General features: G+C 37.5%; 1 protein-coding gene across 2 annotated transcripts in view; it reads left to right on the forward strand.

The window, feature by feature from the left end:
* NHLRC2 (NHL repeat containing 2) overlaps positions 1-16,743 on the forward strand; it is a 52,842-nt gene that overhangs the window by 29,855 nt on the left and 6,244 nt on the right. For both annotated transcript variants that reach the window (XM_006035936.3, XM_014525837.2), the window contains 4 exons: positions 13,073-13,166; positions 13,454-13,685; positions 14,120-14,242; positions 15,202-15,411. In XM_006035936.3, coding sequence (XP_006035998.1) covers positions 13,073-13,166; positions 13,454-13,685; positions 14,120-14,242; positions 15,202-15,411 — 659 coding nt within the window. The remainder of the gene's footprint in view (positions 1-13,072; positions 13,167-13,453; positions 13,686-14,119; positions 14,243-15,201; positions 15,412-16,743) is intronic.

Raw genomic sequence — 16,743 nt, forward strand, 5'->3', positions numbered from 1 at the left:
CTGCCACTCCCTCCTCTGGGGAAAATGGCAGCAGTGGTAGCTGTTTCCTAGTACCTGTCCTCCGTGCATGCCTGCCTCTGACACAAGCTGCGTGAATCCGGGCCCGCGGCCTACAAAGGTTGCCAGCCCGTAGCTTAGACAGTGGATTTGTATTAAAATGGTTTGGATAGGGCTGATCCTGCCTCAGGAAGGGGTTGGACAAGATGATCTATGGAGGTCCCTTCCCGTCCTACTTCTCTATGATTGCATCAGTTTTTATTCATATAACTGTTTGGCCTCTTCCAGTAGGGAATCTAGTGTAATGTCACTTCAGTAATCTTCCTTATAACATTTTTAATTCAGTAATAAAACTAAATATATCATGCTAGAGCTTTCATGGTAGCACAGTGTTTATTTTAAAATGTTTCATCTTAATAGTAGCAAAATACCCATTTTATATGTCAAAATATGTATTCATTATTCAGCTAGTCTGTAGGAAGCCTTCAGGATCCCAACCAGAGAAACAGATCCCACTTTCAGGCACAGATTCAGTTCTCTTGTTGGTTAATTTTACAGTGCTGTCTTAAGATCTGTTGTTCATAATGCATTGGGAAATAATACATTTAATGTCCATTTAGTGAATTTGGTTGGGAAAGTAAAGGACTCAATTTTTTTGAAGTTACTTTTGTCCATGTCACGTGGTCACTGATGTGCACAAGCAGGAAATGTCTTCATATAACTCTGGGTTTACACTTGAGCAAATAAAGGTTCACAATATACATATTGATTCATCATGTCAGCTGGCTTAGCACATAGAAAGGAGGACACCTGCAGAACATTTTCTCATTTTCCTGCATGAGATTTCATCTTTTACTAATTACAATTAGATCCAATTACAGTTTAAGTTGTACTGAATCTTAGGCCCAGATGCACAAAGGGATTTTTATCAGAGCATAGATATGCAGGCTTCACAGTTAAACTGGAGACTCTTCTTGTGAGCCTCCCCCTTTTCATGCCAAAAATCATGATACTCAAGACATGAAAGGCAGGAGAAAAGAGGCTTAAGTGCTTAAGTTCTTTATGTACTGTACTAGACACTCGCAGCATTAAACAGCTTATGCTGACCTTTTTCAAAGCCTTTATGAGAGAGGTTACATTTTACAAATTAACCTTCTTTTCCATATCAGTCATGCGTCTTAAAAGATTACTCCTGCTACATAAATTTTATAGCATGCATTAGTATGATAAGACTTTTATAAGTGTTTTCTTTTTATTGAATATGTTTCATTCAAGAGACAAGCTTTAATCCTTTGTATTATTTCTAAAAGCTGAATTGTTTCTTTATGCTGGCACAAGCTATCTTATTTCATGAGAAAATTTGGTAATCAGTACCTCTTTAGCATGTTTTGCTTCTAATATATTAAGTTGATGGTTGCGCGTAGCTGTAATGTTACATTATGTTATAAAAAGGGGCTGCTCCAAAGCCCGTTGAAATCATTGAACTTCAGTGAGTTTCAGATTAGGCCTGTGCTTCTGACTGGTAGCTTGACAATTCAGGAATAGCGATGTGTATCGAATACATCAACGACAGGTGAATTGTGCGAAAGCAGTGGTGGGCAGCCTTGTCAGACTTCAGGCCAGAATGACCCAGCTCAAGTCAGAAGAGAGGAAGGGTGGTAATAGTACCCAGCCACTGCCTCCACTTCTCTCTGTAACGGCAAGGGGAGAGTGACCATCGCTGAAGCCCCCTGCTGCCAAATACCACCAGAGCTTCATGTCTGCAGGCTGAATCCAGTGGCTCCATGGGTCAGATGTGACCTGCAGGCTGTAGGTTACCACCCCCTGTCTGAAAGGATTTCTGAGTATAGTGTTTTGCAAAACATTTGAACAAACTTCTTTACCAGCGATGCACTTGCTGTTGTCCTTTTACCCAATATAGAGTAAAACCTTATTTTAACAACCCCCACTTCTAAGAATCCCAGCAGCAGAAACTGATCTTTTTTCATTATGCTGAAGCAGCAAATTGACTCTCCCTATTATAGTGAATACCTTTTAATGAATTTTCTCCTAGTCCCGCGGAGGTTCATTTTAGTGAGGTTATACTGTATCAGGAGTCAGACTTCTACAATCTGTATTCAATTCAGTCTTGTGCTGTGAGGTCTTAAAGGGGTGAACATCCTTGAATTGCATACACTTTCTGTACAAGGACAAGATGTTTGTATAATCAGACAAGCAAAATTGATTCTTCTATACTAATGGTTATTTTTCCAGCTTTATCAAAATATCCTCCATGTAAACATTGAGACTTGATGGATCTAGGCATAACCTGGATGGAGGCTGCATTATACCCAATTGGAAACTACAAGTACCAGGAAAGAAATGTTCCTGGAAAAACAAACCACTGTTCTTAGAACACATGTCATCAAGGATTTCAATATCCTTTTGATTAGGCCTTCCAGTATCCCTGTGAGGATAGTAAGTTTTTTGTTATCCCCATTTTACAGATGGTGAAAACTAAGGCAAAGAGATTAAGGGACTGATGAGCCACTGTAAGAAAACTGAAATATCTTTTAAAGGTAGGGAGTTTATGCAGATAAAGCACATGGTTAAATTAATGTTGGATAAAATGCTTTTTTAATTTGAATGTTATCACCATATCCATTGCAATATCTTGTAAACAGAATAATTCATGAATGAACACCATGGATTTTATAAATCCCAGCCTCACTGACGTCTTGAGCTAGAATTTCATCCTAAGGACATTTTGCCAAACTTGTTGTCTTATGGTTGCAGGGTGTGTTGGGGGCAGGGAGAGGATGACTTTAAAATGTATTAAGCATGGTGTACTTTTTTGGTTTCTCTCTGTCCTCATCTATTTTTATTCAGTGGCTGTTGAAAGCAAGTGATGCTTAAATGCACAGTTGATCTGAGTGTGAAATGTTCTTGATAGCTGCATTCTTGCTGGGAGGAACAGAACTATGACCCAGGCTTAGTCACATAACTGTGCACTTTAGATTCCAAAATCCAGACTTGCACGGCACAATTTTTCATCTATTTTTAGAAGCACCAAGTAGAGTTCTGACCACATTTTGTACAAACTTTTCAACTAGTTTACACTTTTCTTCAAACCATTTTAGATTGGTTTTATGCATGGCTAATTTAAATGAAAGCTCAGTATTTTATCACACAAGTACCAATTTCATAACCCTTAGCAGAAAAATGGAAAAGTCCTCCTTTTTTTTTCTTTCACTTTCTAAGAGGTTATGTTCAAAAATTGCATTTCAACAGGCTGAGATGCTGTATTTTTTTCCAAATTGTTCCTAATATCTCCTTCAAAATTCCGCAAGTTGACAATGATCAAATAGTGTCTAACCAGACTTTCTATGTACTGAAAGTAGCCTCTGTTTTCTTCCTTCTGCACATCACTTTTGCCTCCTTTCAGTCCTGTATCACTCGGGGGCTATAGCTGTAGCTTGTGAGAGGTATTCTCCCTTCCAGCAGTCCTGTCTTCCAATGAGCCTAGATTTTGGGGATCAGCAGACCTTTTTGATTCTTTGTTACATGATGTTCTTAAGCTCTCCAGATATGTATCTGCGGGCATTGTTACCTGATTTATAGTCCAATTCACAGACAAACTTATTATAGGAACATAATTAGAGTGTACCAGGAATGGCTAGATATATCTTTGTGAATGACATCCTCAGGTTCCCAGAGATGTAAAAATAATAGGACTTTCCTTCAAGTACCCCAGATAGCAAAGTGCAAAGCATCTCAGTAGTGTATTGGTTAGAACTGGACAAATGAGACTTGAAGAATTATGCTGGGATTTTATTTCCCATATCAAAATTATTTAAAGAAAAAAGGTCAGTTGAGAAGTATGGCATAAAAACGTTGCAGGAAAAGGTCAAGCCCTGAACAAGTAGTGTAGCCAAGAAATGTTCAGTTTTGGAAGACTCCATTGTATACATATTGTCCAAAAATATAGTACAATCATCATCAGCCTCGCTTACACAATTATCAGAGGAAAGGACAAATAGATCTAATGGAAGTCTTTACATGTTCTAAAACAACTTGTACTTCTGTTTTCCTACTCCTACCCTGCTACTGTTCACAATTCCTAAATTGGATATATTTTCCCACGTAGGCATCTGAAGATAAATTTCAAGGACTTGGTAAAAGTTTTGTATAATCATGTGGTTAGCTGTCCACCAAACCAATTAAGCTTCTGACTAAATGGTTTTATTTACTGCAGTATTCCAAACCAAACTAGAGATTTGTGAGTATAACATATTATTAGTGTGAAAGCTATTACTAAAATACCATAGGTTCAATTAATAATTTAAATGCACGATAAAAATATGTTAAGAAATTGGGGGGAGGGAGCTGTTAAAAGTTTAAAAAAAAAAAAAAAAAAAAAAAACCTCGTGAAAACATTTTATTCCATTATAAAGAGGGTAATGAATGCTATAGACTGAATTTCCAGTGACAGATGTAAGAAACTTAATTTGACAGGTGTAATTCCCAATAATTTAGATTTCTAGATCTTGACAAAATGGAAGGTGATTGTTTCTGATCATAACATGAAACATTGTGACTAGCAGAGTTATCTTAACAGAAGGCAAATTTTCTAACATTTCCCAATCTGTGAATACAATGTACAATGTAAAATATGCTACTATAGTTGTATATACAACTATGTTTGCTTATTTTCTGTATTTCAGAATCTGTATCTTTGCTCTATTAATTCAATTTATACTTTGTAATTAAGAAACCTAAACTGCAAGCATTAATTTTATTCCAAATTAGATTCCTAAATTCTGTTTCAGATATTTGGGGGGGGCTCACTGTGACATGCCAGATGCACCGCTGCTGAAAATAAACATGCTTGACAACTCCTAAAGAGATTTGTCAAGTTTTCTAGTGTCAAAATTAGAGACAGTTTTTAATTGTTCTAATTTGATGGTAAAAGTCCCTTGGAATACTAAGCATATCCTTTCAGGGGAAAGCACTATTTATGCACTATCATTTAATATATTACATTAAAAAAATTAAACTAATGAGATACCTACGTAGATTAGCTTTTTATCTTTTATTCTGCTGTACCTCCCATCACTCTAGTATTAGAGCAATGAAGAGTTAAAGCAACAGACTTAAAATGTAACTCTAAATGTGTCCTTTATCAAGGTGTCTGCTCCTTACCCTATTAAGGTTTCAGGAAGTAATGCCAAGTTTGTTTGTTACTTTGATTATGGTTGGAAAAGTTTGATGAAAATTTGAAGAAGAATATATTCATTTTTCTTACTAAGCCCTTCATTCTTTCAGGCCTATTCTGTCTCGCTGGCTGTTATTTCTAAGGGCTTGCTGGTATAGTTTACAAGCCAACCCACTAATCCGACTGCTTGCTCGCTGGCTAAGTATTTGTTTCTCCAGTATAGAATAAACCAGCTCCCTTAATATGGAGTAAGACACACTGACCAAGAAAACTTTTACTGGTAAAAAAAACTACATCTGTATTACAGGCTCACCAACAGAGCTCTCTAACCATGTTGGTTAGAAGTGTTATTTTAATTTTTTTCCCTCGCATTCCTGGCCAACACAACTAGTCTAAAGACATTTAAATATAGAACAGCCTCAAGCTAGGATGGGCTTGTCTTAAATATTTGCCCCCTAAAAATGTTGTGCACACCTTTGAAGATAAGTAAATAATACTTTGTTTTGACATTTAAGAAAAGGAGTTTGTATTTTTTTTTTTATATCATGACTGAGGGAGATGGTAGGCAGCGTTCCTTCTGCAGCCAAAGTTTTGAAATATTATTTATTTGTTAAGTTGCTTCGTCTCACAGATGATGAAGTTTTTGCCTGAAAAGCACCTTGTAAATAGTTTTATCCTGCGGCTTGCAAAACCAAAAGTGCATGAATGTTAACACCCTGAAAAAAATGAAAATTACCGAATTCATACATATTCATAGTGCCGCCTTTTCATATCATCCTATGACACGGTTTTTGGTTTTTTTTATTTGATTCTGTCTGGGTCAGAATATAGCTGAGGATATGATTCAAAGATCTTTTTTTTTCCTTCATATAGCTAAACCAGTAATTTGTGTATTTTGGATGAAATCTTGGCCCAGCCAGTGTCAAAAGAAAATTTCCCAGTTACTTAATGAAGTTAAGATTTTTTTTTTTCACCTGTTTTGCTTTGCTACATGTCCTAAAACACAAGTGTGGTCTATCGCATGAAAGTTATTCTCGTCTTGCCTCTTGTTCATTGGCAGATGATATATGCGCTGACAGATTTCTTTTTTTTTCTTTTTTTTAAGATAAAATTAGTAGATGGGAAAAAATATTTTCAATCTTCAGTCTATTTGGAAAGTGTCAGTGCTGCTCTCCAGGAGACATGACTTCTGTTCCCAGACTTTAAGTCCCCAGACTGAAGTAGTCCTGCAGTCCCAGGACAGTGGAGGCTGAAGGCTTTGCCTTATTCCTGGGAATGAGACTCTGAATATTTTTGTTCCCTGTTACTAAAGTGAATCCCCTTTCTTCTCCTCCTTGCTGGGAAAAGAAAAAAAAGCCTATGATATGGCCCTGATTCTGAATATATTTATGCAAGTGCATAACTTGACTCAGATGAATCGTGACATTGAAGTCAACGATACTACTGATATGCTTCAACAGTGTTTGCAAGAATAATTGTGTGTTGAAATGAAGCAGAAGAAAATGGAGGAAATCCAGAAACTCCAGCAGTATAGAACAGCCTGAGGAGAAGTGTACTTTTGAACTATGTTTATGTAATTTTCTCTTTTTTGCACAAAAACAGTTCTTCCATATGAAACAATAATGCATCAAAAGCTCTCGTTTTTTAGCAAATTCTTATAAAACAACTCTATCACATTTACAAGCAGAACTTGCTTTGATACAAGCAACACTAGAGATAAGAACATACATACCCAAATAAGGAGAAACTCCCAAGATTGGAATGTAGTGTTTAATTGTGTAAATGTAAAAGAATTACTTTGTTCTTTTTATGTTATTCTTTAATAAATTCTTTGAAAATAAATCCTCTCCATACAAGGATTATGAGGAATACACTGTAATGTCATATATCAGCTACAATGAGAGTAAAGACTTGTTCAGCCTTCTGGTTTCCTCCCTCCTTTTATCAATATGGTCTTTCCACAGTCTCTGGTATTCATTCCTAAATTGCTTCCACTTCAAAGAAAGAAAGAAAGAGAGGAAATTTTTCTGTCATTTATGTAAGAAGAATAGACTTCTTGCGATGCGTCTGTCATGAGGAACATTATGTGACAATTGATGTGACTTGCTGTTTAAATATCCTGTGATATGCAACCAGAGATATTGTTTTTCTTTCCACCTTGACCTCCCCCAATGATAAATATGAAGCTTCTTCAGTTTTAGCAATATCATGTATTTGTTCTGTTCCTATATCTAGTTCTTTTTCTTATTCTAATTATTCTGTTACTTCTCCAAAAATAAGTAGTTCCCTTATACTAGAAATTACTGCCGTTGCTAAGTGCTTTTTCATGGTTCTTCTGTCTCTGTTCTTTAGCTGGAGAAAGATATTTCTCTCCTAATTTTTTATGTACTCAATAAAACCTAAAATCAATACTAATACTTTTTTTCTCCTACATGTTTAATATATATATATATATATTTTAGGCACATATGAAAATAAATTTTATCATCTTTTTGTCCATTTCTGGTTGTTGGGAGCTAGAAATTCTTATAGTGAGAAGCTAGCATAACTACCCTTAAGCAGTAATGAAATTGGACTTTTGTACCAGTGTCCTCTGTGATGTTGGAGGCCTTTGTTTTTGATGAAACTGTAAATTCTAAGCCCTGACAAATTGTGATATAAAAGAGACTGTGACATTTTGAGCAAAGGTTGGCCTGGTAATGTAACATTCAGGACTAAATTCTATTCTGTTTAACAGTAAGTTTCCAGTTAGGTAAGGAGAGTTACATTTCCTTCCCAAAATGGTTTTAATTTCATTCATATACCGTACCTGCCACTTTCTGCCCTAGAGCTTGCTATTAGGGGTGTGTGAAATGGGCCATATTCGTTTCGAATTTGGCCTGAATCGGAGACAGTAATTCAATTTTTTTTATTTGGATCACTGTCCCCGATTCGATTCAGCTGAATCAGAATCTGAATATTCAGTGCTGATTCTCTGACATAGACACAGCTCTAAATGTTTTTTTCTACATACCTTGAGGTAGCAGGCATGGCTTGTGAACACTGCGATGCTGGGGCAGATGGAGCATCTCACAGGAGTGCAGGGGAGCCCCCATGGCCTCGGTGGTAAACCCAGAAGTAGACCGGACATTCTTCCAGTCTACTTCCGGGTCTGCAGGGGAGCCCCCCTCCCCCCCCCATGCCCCCCTAGCTCAGTGATCGGCCATGGGGGGATCCTGGGTGCCACCCCAGACCCTGGAGGCACCAAGCCGGGGGGGGTGGGGGTGCTGTGCACTCCCTGGTGAACCAGAAGTGCTTCTGGTCTGCTTCCAATCATGCTGAGCATACTGATGCTCCATCCATCCTAGCATCTCAGCATTTGTGAGCCGCCTGGTACCTTGAGATATGTAGAAAAAACTTTTAAAGCTGTGCCTATATCCAAACTGCCAAATCTCTCCGAATCAATTCAAAGGGTTCCAATTCGATTCGGAGAGATTAAAGAGTCTCCTGATTCGATTCAGTTTTGGAGATTTGGCCACCAAATCGGGCCGAATCTCCGCCAAATCGAATCAGGGACCAAAGCTTTGCATGGCCCTACTTGCTATATTTCATTGGTGGATAAATTGGATATTGGATAACTTGAAGAGCTTTGTGGATCCTTTATGATAAACTGTATTGTATTCATTTGAGGTGCGATGACCTAAATTTTCACAAGTGATTGCTTTCTTGATTTCCATCTTGAAGCATTCTGCATTACTTTTATGTTTTAAAGTTTTAATACACAGAATAGAAATATAGCCAATTCCTGTGAGCTCGCACGTGTACTAATTAGCACATCATCAAAGATGCTCATCTAAGTTGATAGTGTATTTGGTCCATTTTGAGATGGAATCCAGATGCAGTGACAACTAATGGACTCTGAAAAAGACTTTCCTGGGTTTCTTTCCAAAACGATATGAAATTTCCAACTACTTTTTAAAATACACAAAAGAGGCTGCTATTTAGGACTTTATTTCAAAAAGTGCTTAACATTAGGTATATTACTGACAGATATTAACTGTCTCTTTTTTTCAACCTAATATATTCTGATTCAACCTAATATATTCTGATTAGAGTGAATACATGTGGGTGCAGAATGAGGGAATATAAATGCATGTACATGCTTCAGCTTTAAAGAAATCTCTCTTCCAAAATCAGAGCTACTGTAGACCTGCCAATATCATAAAGGGAAGATTATAACCAAGTACTGTATGTTGCATGCTCATTATCCTTATCTGAAGAAAAATCTCTCTTGTCCTCTTTCCTTTTTTGTGTCTCTTCCAGTTTTATGAATTTGACAAATGATTTAAGTATTTACCAATTATTAATGTTTGATTTGGACTTCACGCACAAAGCTGAGGCAGAGACTCCTTTACAATGTGTTGCAGGTTCCTTGAGCTTCAGGTAGAGCCATGCAGGACTATATGGATATTCTTTACCTTACTGACACTCACCAGCAGAAGAGTATGGGAAGGGGCAAAACCTTAGCTATCTTCCCTCCTCCATGCATCAGCCGCTGCAGCTGAGCTAGTGCAGTAGCAGGTCATAATGATTGTAAGAGGCCATTTTCTTTCCTTGTAGCTGTGAACACTTAATAGTATTCTTGTCCATACTAGAATTTGATTAAAGACTGTAATACAACCAGGAACTTGGATGTTATAAAATGCAATAGCCAGCCTTTTTTTTATGAAATAACAGTTGTTTAATTTGGTATGTTCTTTCCCTGGATAACCTTGCCAGATGGAGCAGAAGTAGAAATTACTTAAATATGTCTACATGTACTAGGATAATTATAATATGTTCCTCTATCACTTAAAAATTAATTCAGTTGAAACAGGCTATGCTCAGCAGTAGCAATGATGAACTTCTAAGAAGAATGCTCAGTGCTTTGGTGAAACCTCTGGTTTATCAAATGTTTATTATTGAAATTTTTTTAACTCATCTGTGGATCCTCCAAATTGCCAGAAGTTTATAGATGCTGTGAATGTTAAACTTTATTACTAAAACTCCTGCTTCAATAGAAATGTTGAATATGTGGAGGAGAAGGAGGATTCAGTATAGTTGTATTTGATTAGTCTTGGAAACTTGTATCTTGGAAAATCATGGAGAGGATTAATAGCATTTAAAATGCATTACTTTCTGCATTTGGTAGTGGCTATGCATATTCTTAAAATAGCTCATCAGAGTCAGAGAACTGTTTCTGAATGTGGAAAAATATTTTTTCCTGAGGCTGCAAGAGTAACCCAAGCTTCATAGGAGTTCCTCTATTAATAAAAATGGGTTTGGTTCTAGAAGGACAATTTGTGGTTGCTGCTTCAAAATATTGCCTAGATTTGGGGGGGTTCAGTTTTTGCTTTGGGAAGGTTGATCTTGTCAGGTTCTCAGAACTTGAACGTGTCCATTTTTTTCTAGAGCACTTTGAAATGTCAGTAACAAAGTCTTTGAATTTTGAGGTTAGAAAAGGTTAGATAACACTGGGTGCTATTAAGGGCCTTGCAGGAATAAAGCTAGTGTTACTTTGTGAGTTCATATCAGTAGTAACAAACTTTGACACAAATATGAGACTTCTAAAAATAAAATCATGCATTTGTGTTTAACATAACATAGCTATTTGAATATCTGAACTATTATGTTTATGATGCTTCAATATCTGATGTATTGGTTTTGAAAAAGTTCTTAGTAACATGGAAGTTGTTAGTGCTTTCTGTGTCTAAACAACATATGAGTAAAATACATGTCAACAGACCCCTTTGTCTTCGATGGAATAAGGAAGATAACAAATAACTACACTGTCAACTGTTAGAAGAGTAACAAATATCTGTGTTAATCCACTCTTCCTTATACTTTGAAAACTTTGTTCTTTTAACTTATTAAAACGTCACAGAAAGCATAAGATTAAGCAATAACTTTATTTGTTTCCATAGGCCACTTAAACATGCATGCGGTGAGCCTGCTACAATGCGTTGGAAATCCGGCGTTTCAGAGCAGGCTCAGTTAATTGAGTCTGCTGGAACACATAAATAGACACGTTCTGGCATCTTCACGTCACGTGTATCAGCGGTGCAGCGTGTCTCCACACTGAGAAAATGGCAGTAGTACGCTTTGAACTAAAACATGTTCAGTGTGCTTTAGTTCAAAGTGTACTGCCGCTATTAGCGCAGTCGCATTGGGCTGCTGATACATGTGACATGCAGGAGCTTTTAACTAGCACAGCTCACTAATTAAAAGCACCCAGCACCACGTCGGAAATGCATGTAAGAATGCCTGTAGGCCTTTAATTAGTCACATTTATTTGACCTTTTCTTTATTGACTTTGCTTTGAAAATGTAGTTTTTTTGTTTGTTTATGCAATTTTATATTCTGCCCATCCCCAAAAGGCTCATATTGTACATAGACTATCTTTATATTTATGTGTGTCATTTTACTGGAAAGTAAATAACATCTGGACAAATGTTGTCTAAGTTTATTAATTATCAGAAGCTTTATATAGCAAGTAACTGTTTTTAAAAATCATCCATTTGAAAAAGTAAATAAAAAAAAAAATCAGCAAACCATAGCCATGGTTACCTTAAGAGCAAGCAACTGCCTTATTGCATGTAAATGAGGAATAAGACACCATAAGAGCAGGAGAAAATTTAGGGTAGTGACGGTGTATGCCGGGGGTAGTCTTCAAGTAAATGCCAAACATCACTCTCCAGCGTATCAGAGTATACTGTACCTCCCATGAGCGCCGGTTTCACTTGACCCCCACTAAGGAAAATGCTTATGCCCCTCCTTTAACTTTGCTGCCATTTTAATTTCAGTGAGACTGTTCAGGGGAGTAGAGTTAAGAACAGAGTTATTTGCCAGATCAGAGCCTTGGATTTAAAAACTAATGCAGTGGCAGCACTAAGCTAACCCTGCCGTGAGAAGTTCTGGCAGTACATGCATATGCACAACTCTTTGACCTGCTCCATGCAGCTCTGCTGCTATATGCCCTTGGGAGGGCATTGGCTGCTCCTACAGCTGGCTGCTGGTACAAGCTTCACTCCACTCAGCAGAGATGAGCAGACTCTGCCAACTGAGTGGAGGGTTCTGCCACCACAAAGAAGTTTTGAGTGTGCTCACACTTAATGTTTGCAGATAGATTTCCAGTTCTGCCCACAAAACTTCATATTGTAACCCAGGGTAAGACTGTCTATGCAGTGAACCTACCATTCTTGACAGGACATCCTCAGGCATGCTGCATTGCTCCAGGTAGGCTGCCTCTTCAATGGGAAGCAGCATAGGCATAGCTGAGCAGGCAGGCCAGTCAGGTTGGTACCAGGCCAAGTGGCACTTAGTCAGCTGGGAGATGCTTGGCCACCCCAAGTACTGTACAGGGACAGCTATTCTTCTTAACTTTTAGGAGGCAGTTTACCTGAGCAGCTCCACATGTTTGAGGGTACTGCCACTAGGACAGTAAGTTTACTCTCTGAACATAGCCTAAATTAACTCAAAGTGAGTATGTGGTAAGTAAGTAGTAGTGCTGTTCACTAGATTCCTTTTATCCTGCAAACACTTAACAGTATTCATTGAGAACTTCAGTTTTGTCACTAGTTTGGGTCTTAAATGTCTTGCCAAGATCTGATGTATTTGTTACCCAGTATGAATGTGAGAATATGTGGTAATACTTATACCTAATGCTGACTGCCTTTCCCATTCAGAGTGTCATTTTTATCAAAGGTTCTAAAAGTACAACTTTCTCACCTGCTAAAGCTATAGAAGAAGAGCTGTGAAGCTCTTGGTATGTGGAGAGGAATACACTTTTTTTGATAAGTGTTTCCTTTTATAAATAATGGGACCTGCCTTCATTCTGTTCTTTTCTTTTTGATGACGTTTCAGGGACCCAGGAAGATGCTGTGCTGTGGGTAGCCATGGCAGGTACTCATCAAATCTGGGCGCTCATGTTAGAATGTGGAAAACTACCAAAAGGAAGGTGAGCCCATATTGTGACTTAAATGCTTTTTTGTAGAATGTACTTCCATAGTTATATCATTAAATGCAATTTTACATTGCATTTATGCTATGCTGTTTAATTGTAAATTCTAAATAAAGTTAAAATACCAGTTAGACTAGAGGCGGTTCAAATAATTGCCTGTGCTTTATAGCCCATTAGGTTGATAACTTACATATACTGAATAGATTTCCCAAACTGAAAGAAACTTGTTTTTGTCTGAACTGTTTCAAGCTTATCTTTGAACCTGGATACTTGCTTTCCCTTAGTGATTTAAAGAAAGGAACCTGCCTTCGATTTGCCGGCAGTGGGAACGAAGAGAATCGAAACAATGCATATCCCCATAAAGCAGGCTTTGCCCAACCCTCAGGTCTTTCTCTGGCTTCTGAAGAACCCTGGAACTGCCTTTTTGTAGCAGACAGTGAGAGTAGTACTGTGCGAATGGTCTCACTGAAAGATGGAGCAGTGAAACACCTTGTAGGAGGAGAGCGAGACCCACTGGTAATAACTTCAATCACTTCAGACTTCTCCACACTACCCTATTAATTTCTCTCAACCGGGAGGAATAACTGTCAGTCTGGAGAGGGTAATTCAGTCTCCATGCCCAGTCATTTCTTAATTCACTATTTAGATTGTAAATGCAAGTGCTGGTTGTGGCGTCATTTTTGTAATACAGATTGCTGGTCACTAAAAATTTAACTGACCAACTCCTTCACAAAATAAACTGTCTTGTGGTAGCAACTGCAGAAGTTGGCTGATGACCTAGAGGTGAGCCTCCATATCCATATTCAGTTCCTTAAGTTCCCAGCCCCCAAGTTTTGTATCTTTTAAAAAGTGAGCCAGCTAATCTCTATGTAATTGTGGTAATTAACGCTGTCATATGTCAACTCTGAATAGCCAGCTAATTGTACTAACTTAATAATATACTTTTTTAGAATTTGTTTGCCTTTGGTGATGTGGATGGAGCAGGAATAAATGCAAAACTGCAGCACCCCTTAGGAGTAACCTGGGACAAGAAAAGGAAGCTACTTTACATAGCAGATTCCTACAACCATAAGGTGAGTTTGTATGATATATTGTACCCAACTGTATTTGTCACTTTTTTCATCACAAAAATCAGATTCAAATATTGTAGGGAAAGGGTCTCTCAGATTCAGTTGTGCAAAAATTGTACTTTGCACAACCAAGCAAAAAGACATTTTTTCACTTATTTTTGATCCTGGATTTCATCTGATCAGGTAGTTTATTATTGCATGTTGTATGTATAATGTATAGGAAAAGAAAGGGAGGTAAAACAAAGGTTTATAGTTTTAGCAAATTGTAAGTGTGTTTATTTATGAACTAAACTCATTTGCACATCGCCATTGTTTTAAAAAAAAAAAAACTTTTCAAATTGTGCTGTACCCAATTGGTTTAAAAGTTGGTTTAAAATTGTTATGAAGCTACTTAGTAGGAAGTACGTGAGGTTTCAAGAACATAGATTAGAGATCTATTTCTTAAATATTATTCATAAGCAAACTTCTCCCTAAAGTTCCTGTGGCTACGCACATGCTTACCAGTGAATGCTGTAATTAAGCCACAATAATCTAAAGTCATACACAAGAATGAAGATCAGGGTTTGGCTGTTTTAATTATTCATTAGATTAGTCTCATTTTCTTTAACATAGACAATGTATTTTTCATTCTTATGTCTTGTGTGGGTATTTGTGATCAGGGAAGAAGATGGTGTACTCAGGATTATTATTTTCAGGTTTGGGACAGCTGGTCACGTTTATAAAATTGTGCAGTGAACCTAATATTACTACCTTACTACCATTTGATTTTCAAAAAATACTGAGAAATGACGGTCAGAAGTTCTTGCCACATGACAATGGGTCAGGTTGGGCACCAGATAACTAAAGCACCCAGGATCACTAGTCACTTCTGAAAAGAATGACCACAAGTGCACACAGAGTATGTTTGCTTTTAATTCCGACAAATTTACAGGGCTTTTTTTTGTTCATTTTGTTTTCCTTAGATTAAGGTTGTAGATCCCAAAATGAAGAACTGTGCTACACTGGCAGGTACAGGAGATGCAAGTAATGTTACTGGTTCCAGCTTTACAGAATCAACTTTCAATGAACCAGGAGGTTTGTGTGTTGAAGGGAATGGCTGCCTTCTCTACGTTGCAGATACTAATAATCATCAAATTAAAGTGCTGGATTTAGAAACAAAAATTGTTTCCATGGCAAGTCTTATTTATGAATGGTTTTGATGCAACATTTTGTTTCTTAGTGTAATTAGTAATATGGAATTTTCTTAGATGATAGCAGATTTTGTTTAGATGATATGAAATAGCACAGCTGATGAATTCAGTGCATTAATTGTCTTCCCATAATGTTATGCAGTGATCTGACAAATGACAAACTCTAAGGATATCCTTTTAGGCTTAAAATTAAATATTCATTTTGTGCCTAGTGTATGGGAAGGACACTGGTACAAAGAAAAGAAGCTGATGAGCTTTCATAAGAGTTTGAATACAGAGACTTAAGTTAGTCTCCATTAGAACAGTCTTGCAAGATGAAGACTGCCTTATGAGTAGGGCTCCACCAAATTAATGGTGAAAGTGGGGTGCATTTCAGGTCCTTTTTAATCTTGCAGATTTTCCTGTGCACCCCTACCCTGCATCTGGCTGATTAGCTCCAGGCTGATTAGTGGAGGAGCCTCTCTTGTGGCTTGCTTCTAATTGTCAGGGAAGTGAAAACTGTGTTTTTTAAATATGGTGCTGTTTTTGCCTCCTGCCACTGATTGACTGAAGGACCCCAGTGGCCCTGGTTCTTGCTGGTCACCAGCAGGGAGGCAAAAACAGCGCTATGTTTAAAACCGTGGTTCTCGCTTCCCTGCTGTTCAGGGACAAGCTACAAGCGGGGCCCCTCCACCAGTCAGAGGCAGGGAGGAGTGCAAGGGAACCTGCAAGATTAAAGGAGCTACAGTGCACTGCACTTATGCTATGAATGCAGTAGGGTCCTACTTATAAGCACCCAAAATTCCCACTGGAATTAATGGAAATTTTAAAATTGCTCAGCAGCTCTGTGGATCAAGTCCCAAACGATTATTTGAGATCAGCTACTTCTCTATGGTATTGTTACCAGATCTTACACATGCAGTTGCCATTCTCTGTAACTCTACAGTTACCAGATTTTTTAAAAATAAATCCAGGAAATACAGAATAGTAGGAAAGCAGCAAAGTTAACTTGTGGTAAAGGAGTTAAGAGAATGGTAGGTTGCTGGTTTATTTCATATGGCTGTCATATGGAAAACAGAATGGGTAGCTGTTCCCTTTATAAAAAATTTTTAAAAAAGATTACTCATAAATGTATTTGCTTGCTATTTCTGCAGTGGTTACAAAATTGGATTATTTTCCAAATCCAGTAAAATATTCTGGTACATATGAGTCTGTTTAAAATTTTAAATGGCCCTTAATTTTAGGGGTGCATCGATTTATAGATTTTTTTTTTTTTTTGGTCGATACTGATGGCCAATTATTCCCCAGCCATATCGGGTGATACTGATCTAATTA

This window comes from Alligator sinensis, unplaced genomic scaffold, assembly GCF_000455745.1.
Source record: "Alligator sinensis unplaced genomic scaffold, ASM45574v1 scaffold1026_1, whole genome shotgun sequence".
NCBI classification, from domain to species: Eukaryota; Metazoa; Chordata; order Crocodylia; family Alligatoridae; genus Alligator; species Alligator sinensis.